At 37.9% G+C, this 19,111-nt stretch overlaps 1 protein-coding gene across 7 annotated transcripts in view; it reads right to left on the bottom strand.

Annotated features, from left to right (window-relative positions):
- Positions 1 to 19,111, bottom strand: part of MBTD1 (mbt domain containing 1) — a 73,739-nt gene that overhangs the window by 10,159 nt on the left and 44,469 nt on the right. For all 7 annotated transcript variants that reach the window (XM_036753991.1, XM_036753993.1, XM_036753994.1 and 4 more), the window contains 9 exons: positions 7,700 to 7,834; positions 7,307 to 7,395; positions 6,091 to 6,325; positions 5,408 to 5,463; positions 4,961 to 5,065; positions 3,932 to 4,079; positions 3,012 to 3,094; positions 2,198 to 2,432; positions 1,684 to 1,761 (listed from right to left, as the gene is read on the bottom strand). In XM_036753991.1, the coding sequence (XP_036609886.1) occupies positions 1,684 to 1,761; positions 2,198 to 2,432; positions 3,012 to 3,094; positions 3,932 to 4,079; positions 4,961 to 5,065; positions 5,408 to 5,463; positions 6,091 to 6,325; positions 7,307 to 7,395; positions 7,700 to 7,834 (1,164 nt within the window). The remainder of the gene's footprint in view (positions 1 to 1,683; positions 1,762 to 2,197; positions 2,433 to 3,011; positions 3,095 to 3,931; positions 4,080 to 4,960; positions 5,066 to 5,407; positions 5,464 to 6,090; positions 6,326 to 7,306; positions 7,396 to 7,699; positions 7,835 to 19,111) is intronic.

Genomic DNA, 19,111 nt, shown 5'->3' with positions numbered 1-19,111 from the left:
AGCACAGGATCAAGAGGTCTTCTCAGCATAGCCACAAGGAGAAAATGGTCCTTTATACTTCTTTTCCTCTCCATTTCTGAGGGAGCGATTTAAAGCTTTATAAAAGACATCATAAAACTAAGAGGAACTAAGAGGTGTATCTTCTAAGAACATTTTTCCTAAATCCAGTCTTGTTGTGAGTCATGCCATTAAAAACACACTTATCAATGCTATCACTCCTCTGCCACGAAATCTTTTCTTCTAGGGCCTATCTGAATCAGTTAATCTATGACAACACTTACAACACATACAAGGTAGAGAATCTGCAAGATTTGTGCTCCAAGTATACATGTCAGTTACACAATATTCACTAGACTAGGAAATTAATCTTGAAAATAAAATTTCATATAGCCACTGGCTGGAATCTAGTTCTACTTTGGAAGGAGAATTTCTAACATCAAAAATTTCAAACAAGAAACAGTTAAGACAACCTTGGTTACAAACCTATATGGTAAAAGACTAGAGATTATACCGTCTACAATCTACCCTTAGTTTCACGCCTTTGTTGGAATGATTTTTAGTTAAGTTTCCAGGTCAATAGGGTCAGAATTCCCATTCCTGTATGCTCTGCTATAGAAACAGTTCTAGGTAAATGCTAGACCTGGCAAATGTCTAGCTTGCAAATAATGCTGGGTGTGTGACAATTACAACAGCACCACAGAAGGATGGGGTTTGGGGAGGCTTCATGCTTTGTGGAAAATTTGTTCTTTGGCTCCAAATGTCTCTACAATGGCAAGAGGATGGAAAACAAAGAATACTTCACTTCAAATTATCAACACAGTGAATGTCTGACTAAAAATAAGAGAAAGGGAAGAATAGGGCATGAAGGCTTCTTTATCATTTTGCCCATCTATTACCAGTTGATGATAATGATAACTTATTTGAAACATAAGGCATGTGACTGGAAAAATCTGGAGTTGAGTTTCTCTTCTAAATTGCATCTTTATTCTCAAAAAAATTTTCTAAATCATTATGAACAAACTTGCCTCTTGGCATGAAATACTGTGTGGCAAGTTTGATGAAAGAAAAAAAAAATCTATACATTCAAGCTAACTACCTATGAGAAAAAAGGTTTTAAAATACTGTTAAAAAGACCTGCCCAATATATCTACTCTGTTGGCCAGTCCTTTCCAACAATAACCATTCTTTCATTGTTATGAGGTACATATAACCTGTGAGAATTTTGTTTGTTGGTAAGCAGCCTGGATTTCTTAACAATGGAATAATATTTTCAGACAGGAATTTTGGTTATAGGCTGGATAGATTCATTATGCTCTGACTTTACTGCAAAAACTAGGTTTCTATTATAATAATTAGGAAAAATCTGAAATAGATTACTTAAAATTGTAAGTGTCATTCATGAGATCCTACCCAAACGTTTAAAAATATTAAAGCAATCATCTTCTTTTACCATGCAGAAATTAAAAAAAATACTAACCATTTCCTTACAAATTGAAACAACCCCAAGGCATTTCTCATTTACTGAAAAAAGATTTGCCTTTTATGGCATACTGCACCTTTAAGCATAATACTTAATATACAATCATCCACTTCAACAAAGAATGTCACTTCCCCTGAGAACACACACTGCCCACAATTTGTTAACAATGAAAAAGAAATGTGTATTAACATTTGGTGACCCACTTTTCTTGTGTCCTTTGTATTGCTGTGACTTAGCCTTTTTCTTCTGCTTTGATGAACCTGACTGGCTCTCTCTTGATGCTGAAAAATAAAAGAAAAACAATGGTCCTGGGAATTTCTTCATGACAGCAACCATCACTTAAATGAAATTTGCTCTGTATTCAGATGAGAGAACATTCTGACAATAATTACGCATTAAAGCTTCATAAATATGATTGAGGATTCTAGGGAAGTCATGCATATTATTAAGCCACAATGCCCGTTTTCAAATAATGAGTATGCTAATTTATTCTGATGAATGGTTTTACTTTGATCTGTATTCTACAACTCTGACCCTTAAGTTCTGGACTGCTATGGCACACTGTTGTTGAATCGGACATAGAAAATTACGCCCCGGTCCCACAGCTGTGGAAATGTAATTAGTATAATTAAGGGCAAGCATAAAATACATACTTCTGGAGAGGTCCAGACTTAAGAATAAAAAACCACCTATGCCATTTCTAAGTCACAAACTCACTCTGTGGTGCTGGAGGCTGTAGCTGATATCCAGTTAACTGGCACCACCCAACGGGGTAGAGGTCGGGGGACTCACAGTCCACCCACTGATCATACTCTTCTTCCCAACCGTCAAAGTGGATCCTCAGCAGACGATGAATAATTCGGGTCACCGTGGCTACACACACCAAGCGTGGTTCCATGAGGTCTACGGCTTCTAATTTCATTCCCACGCGAAATCCATGATTTGGAACATCCTGATAAGAATAAGAACATTCTAGCTGATGGATGGCACAAGGCACAAGAAGACAGTGCAGGACAGCAGAAAGACCCTTGGACTTGGAATCAGGGGAATGGGTTCAAGGGCTGCCTCCAGGAGCAGTGTGATACAGGGCGTGTCATTTAAACTATAAACCTCAGTTTTCTTATGTGTGAGGGCAGAATGATACTTGCGCTAGACCCCATCATAGGGACATAGGTAGCAAATGAAATAGCGTGTGAAAAGGGCCTTCTAGACATAAAGTCTTATGTAAATGAGAGCTTCCTCTTTTGGAAGCACCAAGCAAAGTGCTTGGCCTTAGTAAGCAGATTCCTAAGTTCTAGTCCAGTTCTAAATCTTACTAACTGGTTAATTAAATATCTGTTGAACTCACTCAAACTAGGAAAACCAAAGGTAATGCAAGCGAACTAAACAGGAATGATTTACACAAAATGACCAGGGTTTCTAGGTAGTTCTTTAATTATAAATTAAAATGGTGAAGCATTTAAGCACTAGTTATGAAACTTTATCAAAAAGAAAAAGCTTTACAAGTAGGTAACTACAATTTTCTTTTTACCTTATTAAACAACTTTACTGGTGCTGCTATGGAGCCAGTTTCCCTGAGGTAGTCAAACCATTTGAAAGGAAGTTTTGTATAACCTGAAAAATATAGCATTGTCCTAAGTGGAGACTCATTTAAAATTCCAACGTTAAAAAAGCAGATAAAAAGTTTCTAACAACGAATAAAAATTTGGGAAGTTTTGGGAAGGGTTATCTAAAATAACTTCAGATGCTGTCTCCTGTGCTTTCAATGAATTACATAACTCTTCCTTGAACCCCCTAAGTTAGGAGGATTTTGTCTTCCTAGGAACAGACACTGGGGCCCAAATTAAATGGATGGAGGCTGACCGGAGACACTTTTTACAGAGGAATCTTTTTCAAATCAAGCATTATCTGATGTTATAGATGTCTGCTCTCATACTGAGGCTTGATTTAGTGAAGCTCTTGAGACTGAGTCATTTCTATATGTGTTTTGTGGGGAGAAAAGGGAACACAGCAAAATTAAGTCTTTCATTCTTTCCTCCCATTTAGTTTCCTTTCTTTGAACCATGCTAAGTGGCCACCTGTTTAGCTGAGATAGCCGGACATCTTAAAAAGGGCATTTTAATGGAATTTTTGATGAACAATCTAATGAGGGAAGCTGCCTTTAAGGCTTAAAGATATGTGTGGTAAAAATTACTCTTTGTTACCAAATACCTGCTAAATATGATTTTCCCAATAGCATCTGGTACTATCAATTAATTCATGCTATACATAGAACCACAATGAAATGTTCCATGATACACAGTTGTTCATTAAACCTTGCAATATGTACAGATTTTAAGGACGATGCTGGATAAGCTGCATATAAACACCAACACGATATTGAGAAGAAAAAAATGGTGATAAAAATATAGTACAATATCAGAAATGTCACGTTAGGTTAAAATGAGATACCTCTGGGTGGAGTTAATTCAATCATGTTAATTTCACAGAAACCAACAGGGAAAATAGAAGGGGAGGTTGCATGGTAACAAAACCAGTCAGATCCATCTGCTGCTTCTGATCCATCAATCCCAATCATAAGGAATCCATCTGCTAGCACCTTTATGAATTAAAAGCCCAAATATTTGAAATTAGGAAATACTCTTAGGAATACAAGTTAAAAGAAGTGAATCTAGACTACTCTTTCATCTAGAACTTTATTTAATCTACTGGAGGAATCTCATTATAAAGGTGAAAAAAGGCTTAGGTTATACTCATAGATTTTTATGTTATCTAATTCAAATATACAATTTCACTAATTCTGAGTTGGTGGTGTAAAAGCCAGTATGTACTAGGGCTAGAACTACATATAAGCGAAAAAAAAAAGTTAAAATAGTCCCCAACCCGGGTTGATGCTTGAAATTTCATACCTTAGAACGTCATTCTTTTTGTTTAGGGTTTTGAACGCTGTTAAAATGCAAACATCCTTAGGAATATTAAGAATTTAAATGATTACTAGTTATTTATATCTGATTATGAATTCAGTGCCAGATCCTTTAGAAGGTTATGAATTAGGCATGGAATGGGAAGATGTAAATGTAGGAAGTATGGATGGAACACCTGCTGCAAGACCAGGAGGGTGGACACTGCAAGCACCAACTCTGATTACTTTACAATTCTTTCTTATGGCCAGTGACCAGGAAATAAATTAAACTGCTTGTAAGACAGGATACAACACTGTCATAGTGTCCCTCTGCAGAATGTGGTCTCGAAACAACAAGCTTTGCAAAGTGCTGTACAGACGACCTATGTTAAGAAGTAAAACTTACTTTGAAGTTATCTGGGTTAACAATGGTATTCTCTTTTCCTAGTACAGATCAGACATAAGCATGCATGTACAAACATTTCAGTAACAATCTACTCAGCTTCTACATTTTTGCATTAACCATACAGCTCCAGTCAATGCTCGCTTTTTGCTTAAACTTACATTTGATATCTTACCTTTCTAATGGTTGCAACACATATTGCAGATAGATTCAGAGGATCTATAGCTTCCAATTTCATTCCTTCCTTGTACCATTCCCCACTCTGGTCTACTTCTTTTACCTAAAGGATTATAAAAAACCACATCTACTATTATGCAAAAAGGGCTCCTGCAGTATTTTGCAAAACAGTACCCATCTTAAAAAAGCTCACCAGAGAAGAGGTGAAATAGCTTCCTACCTACCTAACATTGTTGTTCAAACTTTCAATAGCATTAAAGGAATACAGGGAAATAAGACAGAATTTTAGGGCAATTATAATAGAGATTTATGATACCTACGTATTACAAAGTCTTAATCTTTGTAAATGACCATATAATTGTGATTTCCACTAATTTATGAAAATACCCACAACCCTCTTTCAAATCTAATTTACAAATGAGGGTTCTTATGAAAAATCTCTTACCTTAGCAAATAAATGTGGTGGTGTATCAAAATGTCCATCCTGTTTCTTAGTAATATCTACAAGGAAAAGTTACATACTAATCTGTCAGCATTTGAAAGATCAAAAACCACCTTTCTTTGAAAGTCTTAAAACTACATGGCACATGATGCCCTCAAACATGGCAAACACATGTCTCCCACACTTCAAAACTACTCTTAAGGAGTCCTTTTCCTGAAGAGAACATGTGTATATACTATTAAATGAATTAAGTTAATTTGAATGCTGATATTCTACAAGGTAGAGAATTATTTAGATCACCTAATTTTAGGAGTGCTACCAAAGTGTCTGATAAAATGCCTATCCAAATTTACTTCTAATAACTTGATTAAAATGGGAAAGTGGGGAAAACTATGTTTAGGTGTTTTTGTTTTTTTAAAAGATGAGCTGAAAGACTGAAGAATAAGAAAACAATCATTATTATCACTATGGGCACATTTTGTAACCAAGAGCAAGCAAAGGAAGTATAGGAAATTAATCAGTTAAGACATTATTACTCTGGTGTAAACATTCACTAACTAAATTAGAAGCTGCTTAGGTAATTAGAAGGCTATTTAAATCTATGACATTTTGAAAAGAAAAATATTTGAAGAGTTCCATTAAGTCTCACTGATATTTGTACTAAAAATTTTTATAAATGTGCTCACCAGATCTTTTGAATCTATGACCTATACTTCGAGACCAACCAATATGATGAATCAGTGGACTATACATGTGGCACCAGAAGTCATCTGTTTTGTCTTCACTTTCTTCATACACTAATCTTAATCTTCCTCCAATTACACTTTCGACAATTGCGACCCGTGTTCGACATAGATGTGTCTTATCAACCACTTCTACCCTCATGGAAGGCTTGAAAGGATACTGCATACTTTCTGACACCTTGAAATCAAGCAAAGAAATAACTAAGCACTCATGTCAATCCAACAAACTTCTATTAAACACCTACTATATGCAAAGGACTAAGTTAGATGTTGGGTATTCAAAGATGATAAATAAAACTAACCCTGCCCTGAAGGAACTTATATTCTCCTGGTATGCATATTGGTATAAACATTAATTTACTATTTCATTGTTAAAGCAAAAAAGGATATGACCAGAAAAGGAGGTTAGACCAGTCACGTACTGAGAATGATAAGACAACAACTGGACAGCGACTGGTACAATGATATTAGAAAGTCTCTGTCCTCTAAGAACTTATGTTCTATTGGTAGAGACGCAACATGTAAAAAAGGAAGCACATATACACACATAACAAACATTTACACATACACATACACATGCTTATGTTTGTATGTAAAATTAGTACAAAGCGATGAGGAGAATAAATAAAAAAAGCTTCTAGAGTGAGGAGCACTTGGGCTGAGCCTTGAAGAGAGCTAAGGGTTCCAAGAAATAGAAGTGAGGAAGGAAAGCATTCTAAGCATGGGGGAAAACCTATACATGGAGGGAACAGAGAGGCTGTGTAGGAATAGCAATTCGGTTAATTTAACTGAATATAAAGGGCATGAAGAGGTGGAACATATCAGTCTGGAAAGACAGACTAACAACTATTTATGGAAAGACATCAGTATGAACAGCACAAGAAAAGAGCCTGTGAACAGGTTTTAATTTGCACAGGTGGAGGAAGTACTCACAAAGATGAAATTTGATGTACCCAAGTATTAAAAAGGATGTGTATTTCTTTGAAACGGTTTTTATGAAGAATGCTTTGATGAATAAAAAAATCATTTTACTATGATTTTAAACATATCTATATTAACAAAAAGCTTCAGGTTAACATGTCTTGAAAACTCCCAAATGACTAAATCTCTACAATTCTTTATGTTTTAGTCAAAAGTGATTTACATAAGACAGCTTTACCTTTTGAGAGAAGTCAGGAGGAAGTGTTTTGGCACCAGTAAGTCGTTTCACTAGGAAAGCTTTCCAGTTTGTGTACTTGTGTTGAATGGCTATTGTAAAAAAAATAACCAGTCATATTTAACAAGGCATGGAACTGTTTTGTAAACAGACCTCTTTGTTAGGGAAAAAAAAAAGTAATGCCAATAGTAGCAGATATCCCAGGAATTCAAGGCCTTAAAATTAGCATGTATTTGAATAAATTAGCGAAACAATTGGAGCAAAAATACCAACTTGGAAATTAAATTAAGGTAGAAAAGAAGCAGTATCATTCCTGGAGTTATTACATATGAAGAGGTAAGTGGGATATGGTCACTTAAAGTACTGTGAGTCAACAGTTCTACTACTCTTACTTACTCCGAGGAGGAACAAGAGGTTTCCCACTGGCTGCACACCAACCAACTGGATGGATATCAGACCCACATATGTTGCACCAAAAGTCCAGGCTGGAGTCACTTTCAAACCCTTCATATCTTAAAAGGGCATTATAACCTGAAAGAAAAGAAAAATGTTTAAAGGAAAAGAAACTCAAATGCGGCACATAGGATTTTACCAAGGAAAATAAAATATAATAATTGGAACAAATTTAGGGAAAACTGCATGAAATCTCTTATTCTTTGTTTAGAAAGGTCTCTTCTTTGGTCTTGCAATTTGTTCCAAATTCTGGGGGAAAAAATCATTGAAATCTATTAGAACGTTTATTACTAAATTTTTGAAGCAAATAAGGAATGGGCTGCTACATTATATCATATCATTCTATTATACTGTAATTTATTCAAAATTATATTTTAGAGCAGATGCTAGTTTCCTGGATGATTAGATTGAGCCATTATTTTAAAAATCAAAACAAATCTGAGCTCTGGTAATTCTTAAAGCTATTTTTCCTTTCATTTATTTGGTTAGTAACAAAGTTTTATAGTTATGATCGGACGTCCAACAATTTAATACAATGTACCAAGGAAAAAGAAATCACTGTTTCTTTAATTATCCTCTGTCTCTGAAGCGAAGGTGATGGTTACATAACAGTTTAATTTAGATTTTAGACTTTTATTGAAAATAAAACTCTGGTCTTATGCCAGGAAGCTAGGCCCCTCCACACTTTCAGGAGTGAATCCTTGCACAGTGGCTTCAAGCCATTAAACCAAACAGAAAAACCTGAATTACATTCAATTTATCCAGTATTATGTAAAAAGCACTGTATAAAGTGTAGCAGAGTCCCCATCCTTGTGGAGATGACAGTCTATAAGGGGAATATGACATACACAAATAATTGGGAAGTACCAACCCTGTGCTTCCAGGGGCTGGAGGGTTGGGTTGATTGACTGAGGAGATTAAGGAAAGCTTGGCTGAACAAATGGCATCTGAGCTAGACCTTTTAAAGGACAGGTAGGAATTCCATGGGTTGGGCAAATGAAGGGTGAAGAGGAAAGCTTAAGCATAGGAGATAGCTCCAGCAATTTCCTGGAAGGATAATATATAAATCTGACAGCTGTTCTTGGGTCTTAACTGTCTTGGTCTTTAACATATTAAAAAGAAGATGTCCAGCATATAAATGACACTTCTTTATGAACAACCTATAAGAGATTAATACCAGATAGCTTATGAGCACAAAACTCTCTGGTCAGGCAAGCTTGTAACATGCTAATCAAGAGAAGGCCCTCTCTGTGAACTGGAAGATCTTCAATCGGGGCGATGGGGCCTGGGGGACAACATGCAGCCAATTATATACAAACAAGATATAGATGGATTATACTGGGGATAGTCTCACAGAGAAGGTACTTGCATTAAGAGGTGTTGGGAAATGGGCTTTTTGTTGGGACCTGAGGAAGGCAGGGAAACCAGGAAGAGGAGTTATGAAGGGAGAAACACTGGATTATAGAGCAAATGGAGAGGAATAACATGTAAGGAGACTGAAAAGGTGGGTGGGTGGGTAGGAGGAAGGGCAGCTTATAAAGGGTTTTAAATGCCAAACAGAGGATTTTATTTTGATCCTGGAAATAACAGCCTTTAGAGTTTACTAAGTAGCAAAGTGACACGGTGATATCTGAACTTTAGGAAGATCACTTTGACATTTGGGTGGAAGAAGGGCAGGAGTGAGGAGCGAGACCAACTACAAGGCTATTGCAATAGTCCAGGTGTGAGCTGATGAGTGTTTGCACCAGGATGGTGATGGCTTCAAAGGGCAGAAGCTGGTTGTTGAGAAGAGAGAAAGCAAGAGACGCTGTGAAGGTAAAAGAGACATGACTTGGTAAATGATTGGATTTTGGAGGGTTCAAGCGTGAAGAGTCTAGGTGGTTGGGGGGATGGTGGTGCCCTTGGTAATACGACGGAAGTCAGGAATCAAGCAACCAATTTAGAAACATTTATTAAGCACCTGCCACGCGCCAGGTAGGTGTGTGTCTATGTATACATTTGTGTATGTATACTGTGTATGTAGTATGTACATATGCATACACATCTAAAGAGAAGAGAGCCAGGATATGTGTGTATATGATATGCATACACACATATATACATACACATATACACACACATAAATGTGTATATGATATGCACGTACACAGATCCGTACACATATATACAAACACATAATTATGTATGTATATGATATGCACACACACAAACACACACATAAATAAATAATTGCAGAGGGAATGGTTTGAGAGGGAGAGCCAGGATCAAAAAAAGCTCTATGTAGGAGACAGTACTTAAACTGCACCTTGAAGGGAGAGAGGGATTCTATAAAGTAGTGAGTAAGGAGTAAGTGCATTCCAGATATAGGAGGTCAAGTCTCTGCAAAGGCATGGAAAAAGGAGATGTGTGATGAACACAAAAAAGGGCAATCTGGATGGACTGCAAAGTTTGGGAGGTGGAGTAATATCCATTGAGGTTAGAAAGATAGATGGGAGCCAGGCTGCAAAGACCTTTAAAACCTAAACACAGGAATTTATACTTGATCCTAGAGGCAACTGGGAGCTAATGGAGTAGGGAAGTCATACGGTCAAATCTGAGTTTAAGGAACATCACTTAAGCAGCACTTTGCTTAGACTCGAATTTGAAGATAGGTATTTGTGATATGAAGGCCCATTAGGATGCCATTATGATAATGTAGATGGGAGGTAACGAGGCCTGAACTAAGGTGGTGGCTGCACCAGAAAAGGTGTCAGGTGTGAGAGTTATTATAGAGACAGATATGTGGGGTGGGGAAGAGTAAGAAGCTAAGGATGAGACCAATGCTACAAAACTAGGAGAATGGAAGAATGGTGGTGTCTTTGATATAAGCAGCAAAGTTTGGAAAAGTTGTGGGGTTTGGGGGAAGAGATGAGTTCTGTTCTAGGCATGATCAGTTGAGATATGGCATATCCAATTTGAAGTTGGTGACAAGGGAATGGAACTCAGAAGAGAGATTGTGGCTAGATACACAGATCAATGAGCAATCAGCATAAATCACCATGACCTGAGGTTAAACACAGGGAAACTGATGAGGACACCAAGAAAGAATAGAGAGAGAGAGGGGCAGCTAGGTGGCTCAGCTAATAGAGCACCAGCCCTGGAGTCAGGAGGACTCGAGTTCAGATCCGGCCTCAGACATTTGACCCTTACTAGCTGTGTGACCTTAGGCAAGTCACTTAACCCCAATTGCCTTGCCTCCCCCCGCCCCAAAACAAAAAAAAGAAAAAAATATATAGAGAAGAGGACATGACCTTGGGGCACACTCACAGGGAGTGGGATGTAGATGATCTATCCAGTAAAGAAAACTGAGGAATGGTCCTATGGGCAGGAGGAGAAGCAGGAGAGTAGTGTCATGACATTCCAGAGAGGAGAGACTGGTCAACAATGTTAAATGAAGTACAGTGGTCAAATAGGATGAGGACTAAGAAAAGACTATCGGATTTGACAATTAGGAGATCACTGGTAACTTCAGGGACTGATTTCAGTTGAGTGATGAAATTGGAAGCCAGACTACAAAGTGTTGAGAGGAGACAAAGGTAGTGTGTATGGACAACTTTTTCTAGGAGTTTTGCTGAGAAAGAGGAGAGATATAGGATGAACGTCTGAGGGAATGGTAGGGCCTGGTGAAGGTTTTTTCAGGAAAGGGGAAATGTGAGTTATGTTTGGAGGCAGTGAGGGAGGAACCAATAGAGGAGTTAAAAATTTGAGAGAGAAGGAAAGATTAAAGTTATAATCTGCTGGAAAAGATAAGAAGGCATGAGATCAAGGATGCATGTAGAGGGGCTGGTCCTGCCAAGGAGGTTTCTGTCACTGACAGAATAGAGAATGGTAGATGATGCCAAAGGATTTTGAAATGAAGAAGAGGTGAAGAGAGAGCTTAAAACAAAAGACCTCCATTTTCTTAGTAAAGAGGCAAGGTCCTCAAGTTGAGAGAGAAGAGAGGAGGGGGAAGCTCTAAGAGAGACAAGGTTAGAAGACTCTGCATCTGGAATCACTTGGACAGGTGCAGCTGAGGTCAGATAACTTGCACTGAAAACATACCCAGTCAGAACAGCTGAGTGATCTTCTCCAGCTCCATTTAGGAGTACAGGAATAAGAAAAGAGGAGGCAAATCAAGGGAATAATCTAGGGCTAAAGTTTGGCAAGGGATAGGGGGATGGGGATTCAAGCACAGAGGACTGTGTGGGGTTCAATTGGCTAATGGGGGGTGTCAAGACTAGAAAGGGAGAAAAGGGAAGTCAGGGCAGTGGTTTGAGAAATACTAAGTAATAGCTGAAAAGAGGGCAAAGAATAGGTTCAAGGATGAGGGACAGAAGGAGATGGCTAGGAGAGATCAGCTAGAAGAAAGGAGGGAAGTAAAACACATGAGGGTAATGATGAGATCAGGCAGAGTGTGACAATCCCTGTGTGTGGCTGAGTGAAGGTCATGGAGTTTGAGGGAGACTCAACAGGAATGGTGAAATACTCTAGTATAAAGGCAGGAGCTGGGAAGGAGAGGAAAACATTAAGCCAGGTGCTGAACTTCTAAGAAAGGGGAGAGAATAAACCAGGAGCTGGTAGACAGCAGTCACCACGACATGGATTTGGCAGAAAATTTTAACTGAGTGAGTTTCAAAGGAAGGGAAATTGCTGAGTGATGGTAGTAAAGGAAGAATCTGGAAATAGCAGAGGGTAACTAGGAGCATTCTACTGTCCCCTCCAGGACCAGTATGTCAGGGTAGGGTTAGGGAGTCCAGTGAGTGAAGGTATAGCCAGCGGTAGGGAGGATGGCAATGACATCTGGGGGAAGTCAGATCTTAAATGAGGTCTAGCAGATCAAAAGATCTACTGGTGCAGAATGAAGGGAGATTTGTTCATTATGGAATAGGAGTTCTAGAGGGCACAGTAAAAGGGACAGGCAGGGTTGGAATGACACAAAGATTGGGTGGGGCTAAGGAAGACGGACATGAGAGAACAAGGACATAGCAGCTGAGGAGAATTTGTTCCTTTGTGGCTGGTGGTTGAATAATACAGGGATAGGGAGAGAATCAGGTGGTTGGAGGTTAGCTATAGGGGTCATGGTAAGCGGCAGGTGAAGAATGCCCACAGTGTCAAATGTTGGCAGGCAAGGGCTGCTTGCTTCTTTTATGTGTCTGAGAAGGGTGAAGACAGGTAGTGCTATATATAGCTAGGGACCTCTGGAAGGAAGGGGTTTCTGGGCAGGGTCTACTACAACAATGAGTACGGTATGTGGGTAGGTACGGTAAGAAGCAGTGACTTTGTGGTGCTAAAAGTCAAAGAAGAGTGGGAGACAGGTTAAGCTAGGTAACGTGGGGGCCAACATGGAATGCCAGTTCAAGGGCCCAGAATGCTAGGTGAGAAGCTTGCAATTGGAACATCGGCACAGCTATATGGCTTCCTCCAGCTCTGTTCAGCAGCATCTGAGTAGGTAAAGAGGTAGATGTTGAGAATGAACCAAGCCTGAGGTTTGGCAAGGAATGTATGGCAAAAGGGTGAGAGACTCAAGAGCAGAGGACAGTAGAGGACTGAAATGACTAACTACAGGGTCAAGATCGGAAAGATAGGGAAGTCAGAGCAGGAGCAGTGGTCTGAGAAAGTGCTAAGGGCTGGGTGGAGGTAAAGTTTGAGGTAAGGGAGAAGTACAGGTTAAGACAAGGATGGTATGATAGGAGGTTATAGTTAGCGACAACAGCATCAGTTTTAAATGAGCAAAGTACAACATTTTGGGGTGACAATCCCTGTGAGGGGCTGAGGCGGAATGAAAGGTGCCTCAAAATTCTATAAATCTCTAATATGGATGTTACATCGCATTTTTTAAAAAAAGTGGGATTAGACCTGTGATTTCATTTGAAAAGGTAAGTGATGGGTAAATTTCTTCTATCACTGCAGGATGGCAAGAGTTCTTCATCTTAAGGAAAGTACCTATGACATTGAGGCTAAATGATACTCCCTCTGACATGTGTCAGAAGAAGGCCCTGAGGCCTTTCTGACTTCAAATGAAGCTACCCACTACACCACATTGCTTTTCTACATCATACACATATGCATGTACGAAAGTGTAGTCAGCATATATTGACTAGTTCTACTTTTTCCACCTTGTGTTAACATGAAGACTTCTGCATATTCTTTTTATTTGCTTTTCTTATGGTGATGTGATACTTCAATATAAACAATATAGTGGAAAAAGCACTGTATTCAGAGGAAGAACACCTGGGTTCAAAATACTCTATAAATGTCTATGCAAACTAAATTAACAAAGTGAGTCTAGTTGCTTTTTAACTCTGAGGCAATTTTTTTTTTGTTTTTTTGCTATTAAATATCTGCCACAAATCTTTATACAAAACAACTTGGAAAACAATTTCCTTGTGATATATTTCTAATCTTCTTTTCAGCCCTACTCCATTGAATCAAGCCACAGAGAGCAACGCTGGGTTCTCAATCCCAACTCTGGCAGGTCCTACCATGGTGAAAAAACTGGTCACAAACAAGGGAGTGCTGGTAAATGTTCGATAATAAGCTCTCCAAAAAAAAAAAAAAAAAAAAAGAAGGAAGCATAATCCACTTTAAAGTTGAACATTGTTAAACATTTTTGCCATCACTTTCTTGTGTCTAGTCAACAACAAAACAAGTCCTGATTGTGTTAAAATGTTTGTCAATTCTGATGTGTAAATGATCACCTTGAAAATTTAACAGTTGATTTTTGGGAATTCATAAGAGTCTGGCTCCAGCACACAGTGGTACCCACTGAAAGTTTTATATGTTTGGCTTTCAACATTTTTCCAAATGTCTATTTACTATATGTGATTCAACCTCTGTGACATGTCTGTTCACAATTGATTGATTTATACATATGTCGACTAGAGACTGCGTATTTATTGCTTTTATACACATATCAATACCTTCTAATTTCTAGAAGATATTTTAGCTGCGATTTATTGCAAATATTTCACAGTCTGTTGTCTTTTTAGTCTGGTAGTATATAGTTTTACTTTAAGAAAATTGATTTGTTGCTTTTATATTACTTTCTGCATATATCTCTTCCCCACTGTCCAGCCAGTGAGTCATTCATTGAAACAAAAACTTTTTATAAAAAGAAAAAAGCAGTTAAGCAAATCTAACCAAGATATCATTCAAGACTGACAGAACAGGTGACAGATATTCCACAACCTTCATCTCCTACCTCTTCTTGCTTTTCTTTATAGCTTAGTTTTACTGTTTTTCACTGTGTAAGAAATTATTTTCAAGTAATCCAAACTTTCAACATCATCCTCAATGATTTCTTCCTCTCTGACAGTCAATGATTTATTGTTCCCTTCTAAGTTGGGTTAAGCAGCCCATTATGCTTTCTTCTAACCTTTAAATATGTATCTATTTTTATATTTAAACCTTATGGCAGAGGGAGTTTATTATGGAATACAGCATATTGTATGGAACTAAAATTTTATTTTTTCTACATAAGACTTGCTCCCCAAAGCATGTGACTAATAATTTTATTCCCACTGTTTAATTTCAACGGATTCCTTTCCTGATTGCAAAATTTCAACAGGCTTATCAAAAATTATAAGCCATCATTTTTGGTGGCTTTTCACAACACAGCTCCTCTAAGATGGCAGGTTAAGTATGGCCCTCAGATTGTGGTGCCCAATTAAAAGGTGGTTGGGGAGTAGCAGTAACCAATTTATCTCCACAATAATTCTACTTCATGTAATTCAATTCAATTGTGGTTTTATGCCTGAATTCTCAGTTCTGGCTTTCTTCATTCATCTTTCCTGTTTGGCTTGGTCTATTCCCTTTAATATTCTGTTTTAATTCAGTTCAGGACACTGAGGCTCCAACATATCTGGGTTTCTTTCTGGAAGCTCTCTTCTCTTTCACTGGTTTATTACTCCGAATTTTTTTTTTCGCCTTGGGCAGTTTTCAAAATTGTAGCTGTAGAAAATATTTTAAAGACCACAAAGGCAAGTTCCCCTTTGTTGGCTCTTTACTCTTCTTCCCTTTAGTTGCAGAATTTTCGTCTGCTCATTTTTTTCTCTCATAAATTATCCGGGCATATTATCACTGCAATTCATAAAACAGAAGACACTAAAAAAATGGCCCTCCGTCCTGTGGGGCTACTCTGCATTTATAGTGCCAGACTGGTGGAAAAGGGGAAAATGGTGCCAAGAATCACAGAGTTTTTACATGTAAACATTAACCTAGCTGTTAGTATTCTTATTGTGAGGTGCTTGTTCAATGACCAAATGGGAATACTACTTATTAGAGAAAGTGAATCATATCAAACTTGACGTTCTAACCATAAATGAAACCAGATGACAAAACCAAACTGGAGTTAATGGAAGGATGGCTACTGGGTTCTTCTTGGAGAGGAAAATAAAAGAGTTGGTTTTATTATAAACCCAAACAGTAAAAGAAATATTATTTCTTTGGACATCTTGTATTACATTGCTTTTGATAAAAATTTGTAAAAAGACTACCAAGGGAATAATTAAAAATTATTGCCCTAATTCTAGTTGCAAAGGTTGGGGTAGTGGATAGATTGTACAAAAAATCTGGTAAGATCTTCCAAGTTAAATATATATTTTAATAATTTAGTGGCTTCAATGCAAATGTGGGTATGGAGGAAGATGGTGACAAAACAGTGGAAAATATGATTTAGGAGTAAGGAATGGGAGATGCTGAAGGCTTGCAGACTACATAGTCTTGTATGTCATACATTTTTTCTTTGAGAAAAGAATTAGGAGGCACTGGAAATGACAAGCAACAAATGACACCACTAAAATGAAACTGAGTCTATGTGGGAGTCATTCTTCAATCAGTGATTTATGTATAGTTAGATCAATAAAAAAATACAATACTAAAAGGACATAATACATAATTCAATCAACTTCAATCTGACCTATTTAAACTAAATTCTGAACAGATTAAAAATAGGAAATGGACAGAGGAAATGACAACGACGCCAATTATAATAATCACATTAGAAGTTTAACTGATTTAAATCAAATACTATGACAAGAAGATAAAGAATCTACAAACTGCCTCAGCCAGTGATCTACTTGCCAAGACTATAAGTCATTTGTAAAATCTAATGGAGGATGACGGAAAATTATGAGCAGTATTTCTCATAATACAGTGAGGGACAATGGAAGGAAACATAAGTTTAAAGAAAGCTTGGTGAGAGACCCATCATACAATCACAAGGGCATTTAAGGATGAAACTAAAAGGGTAACACATGAAAAATGAAAAAGAGCTATAAATATCTTTATAACAGACTCTTCCCTCTTCACCATCAGGCATAGACAAGCTACATTTGCATTCTAACAATACAGTTTTGGATGTATTATTAGAGAAAATGAAAGTGGTACTGAAAAAACAAAGACTCAAAAAGAAAGCATCTGGACTAGATCAGATTACACACAGAGAAAAGGTTCATGCTTGAGAAGATGAAATTTTGAGGGCACCAAGGGATTCATTTTCAACATATGTGAAAGAGGATAACAGATGTGGGGAAAAAAACTTCAGATACTATTACTTAAAAAAAAAGTAATCAAAGAGAACATGACTCACAACTGACTGCCTATACAAAAATTTTTTATGAGAATCATGTACACATACACTGAGGGGATTCTTCAGGACAGGATCAGAAGAGAATAAGCAAGGAATTCACAAATGATTCTTCACAGCAGGTTGCATATCTTTACCATCACAAAACTGACTTGACAATATAGAGAATACAAGATCACACTTTACTTAAAGAGTCAGTTGGCTATATTAAAGCATTTGCTTTGGTAGAGGAAAATGCCACCTTAGAGGCTCATTTCCATCAAGGCTGTTTCCCAAGTACATCTCAAAATCTTACAAAATACTTTGCAAGATGTAACAGAAATAACTTTGTCCAGTGACTCTTTCCATAACATTCAGTGAGGAATAAAACAAAGATGTAAAGTTGCCAAAGGTGCTTGCCACTATTAAACACCTGGAGGACGATGCAGCATAGAGCTCAGGTCGAAGAGGTCCTCCAGATACTCCTGGTTTGCAGATAAAACTGTGCTGACTGTACCAAGTTCTAGAACACTGCAGAGTCTCCTAGATGAAATTCATAACCACCCACAAGATTTTGGCTTATTCAACATTATTCACACAGGAAAAATTAAGTGGATAGCTGTCAAAGTCTTGATTTGCAGCTGAATGGACAATTTATCAATCTATCCATCAGTAAATACATTTGGGCCAGACACTGCAAATGGACAATCAGCAGGGCCCAGAGATGAACAGGAAGAGGGAAAGAGTAGGATGGAGTGTCTTTGGGAAATTATACGAGCTTCTTCCCCACATAAAAGCCCATCTTTTTACACTAGTGTTTTTCTGGTGATGGTGTATGGCTGGGAGTCATAGAATAGCTTATGAAATACTGAGGTTAAGAATCACCCGAAGGATAACAGAGAGTGGGTATGAACGGGCTGCAACAGGCTATAAATTAGGTAGAAGTGTGTAAAGCATGTCAGGGAAATGTATGACTAGAAAAAATGATGGGACTGGTTACACACTGAAAGCAAGGTACAAATGATGGACAGCCTATGTGCTCCATTCCGAAGAAACCACGAAGAAGGCCCTTGCAAGTTGGGTGGACCCCCATGTTAAATTTATGACAGGATATGGTTAAGAGTTGTATAGGATGGGAAGGCATGGATGAGCTGTGATGCGAGTAGCAGAAGGAAATAGGTCCATGAATAAGATTCCACATCCATTGGTACACTGTATCAGTCATTTTTACTATGTGTAGAGTTAACTGACATGTACTGGCTTTGTGACCACTTCATCCAATCTTGTAATGCCCCAGTAACTTCTCTAAGACTATAAATTGCAGAGCATGTATGAATCTGCATTGGTAGAAGGTGTTTCCTCTCTGCAAGTTCTCTACACTAATGAAATCACATTTAGACAAAGATTATACTTGTTAGTTTTTTCAGCACTATGTTGAATATGGATGGTCATAGGGTCATTTACTCTAATGCTTTTGTTTTTCAACTGAGATTCAGAAAAGGTAAATAGCTTGTCTGAGGTTGGGCAGATAGTTAGATGTCCTCAGATTCCAAATCTAGTACTTTTTCAGTTCAACCCCACCCCCCTCCCCAATCATCACCCACTATTCTCTTCTCTGTTATAGCCTTGGCAGTTAAGATGGTTTTTCCTCTTGCCACTGCTAAGTCCTCTACACCTACCCTTGAATTTATAATCTCCTGTCTCCTCCAGGAGCTTGACCTTCTGAAAATTAGGCAGAAGGGGATATCAACTTTTCCTCATCCACTGCCTTT

This window comes from Trichosurus vulpecula, chromosome 4 (genome assembly GCF_011100635.1).
Source record: "Trichosurus vulpecula isolate mTriVul1 chromosome 4, mTriVul1.pri, whole genome shotgun sequence".
In the NCBI taxonomy this organism is placed as follows: Eukaryota; Metazoa; Chordata; class Mammalia; order Diprotodontia; family Phalangeridae; genus Trichosurus; species Trichosurus vulpecula.
The sequence above is the reverse complement of the archived record's forward strand: the minus strand, read 5'-3'. Positions and strand labels throughout refer to the sequence as shown.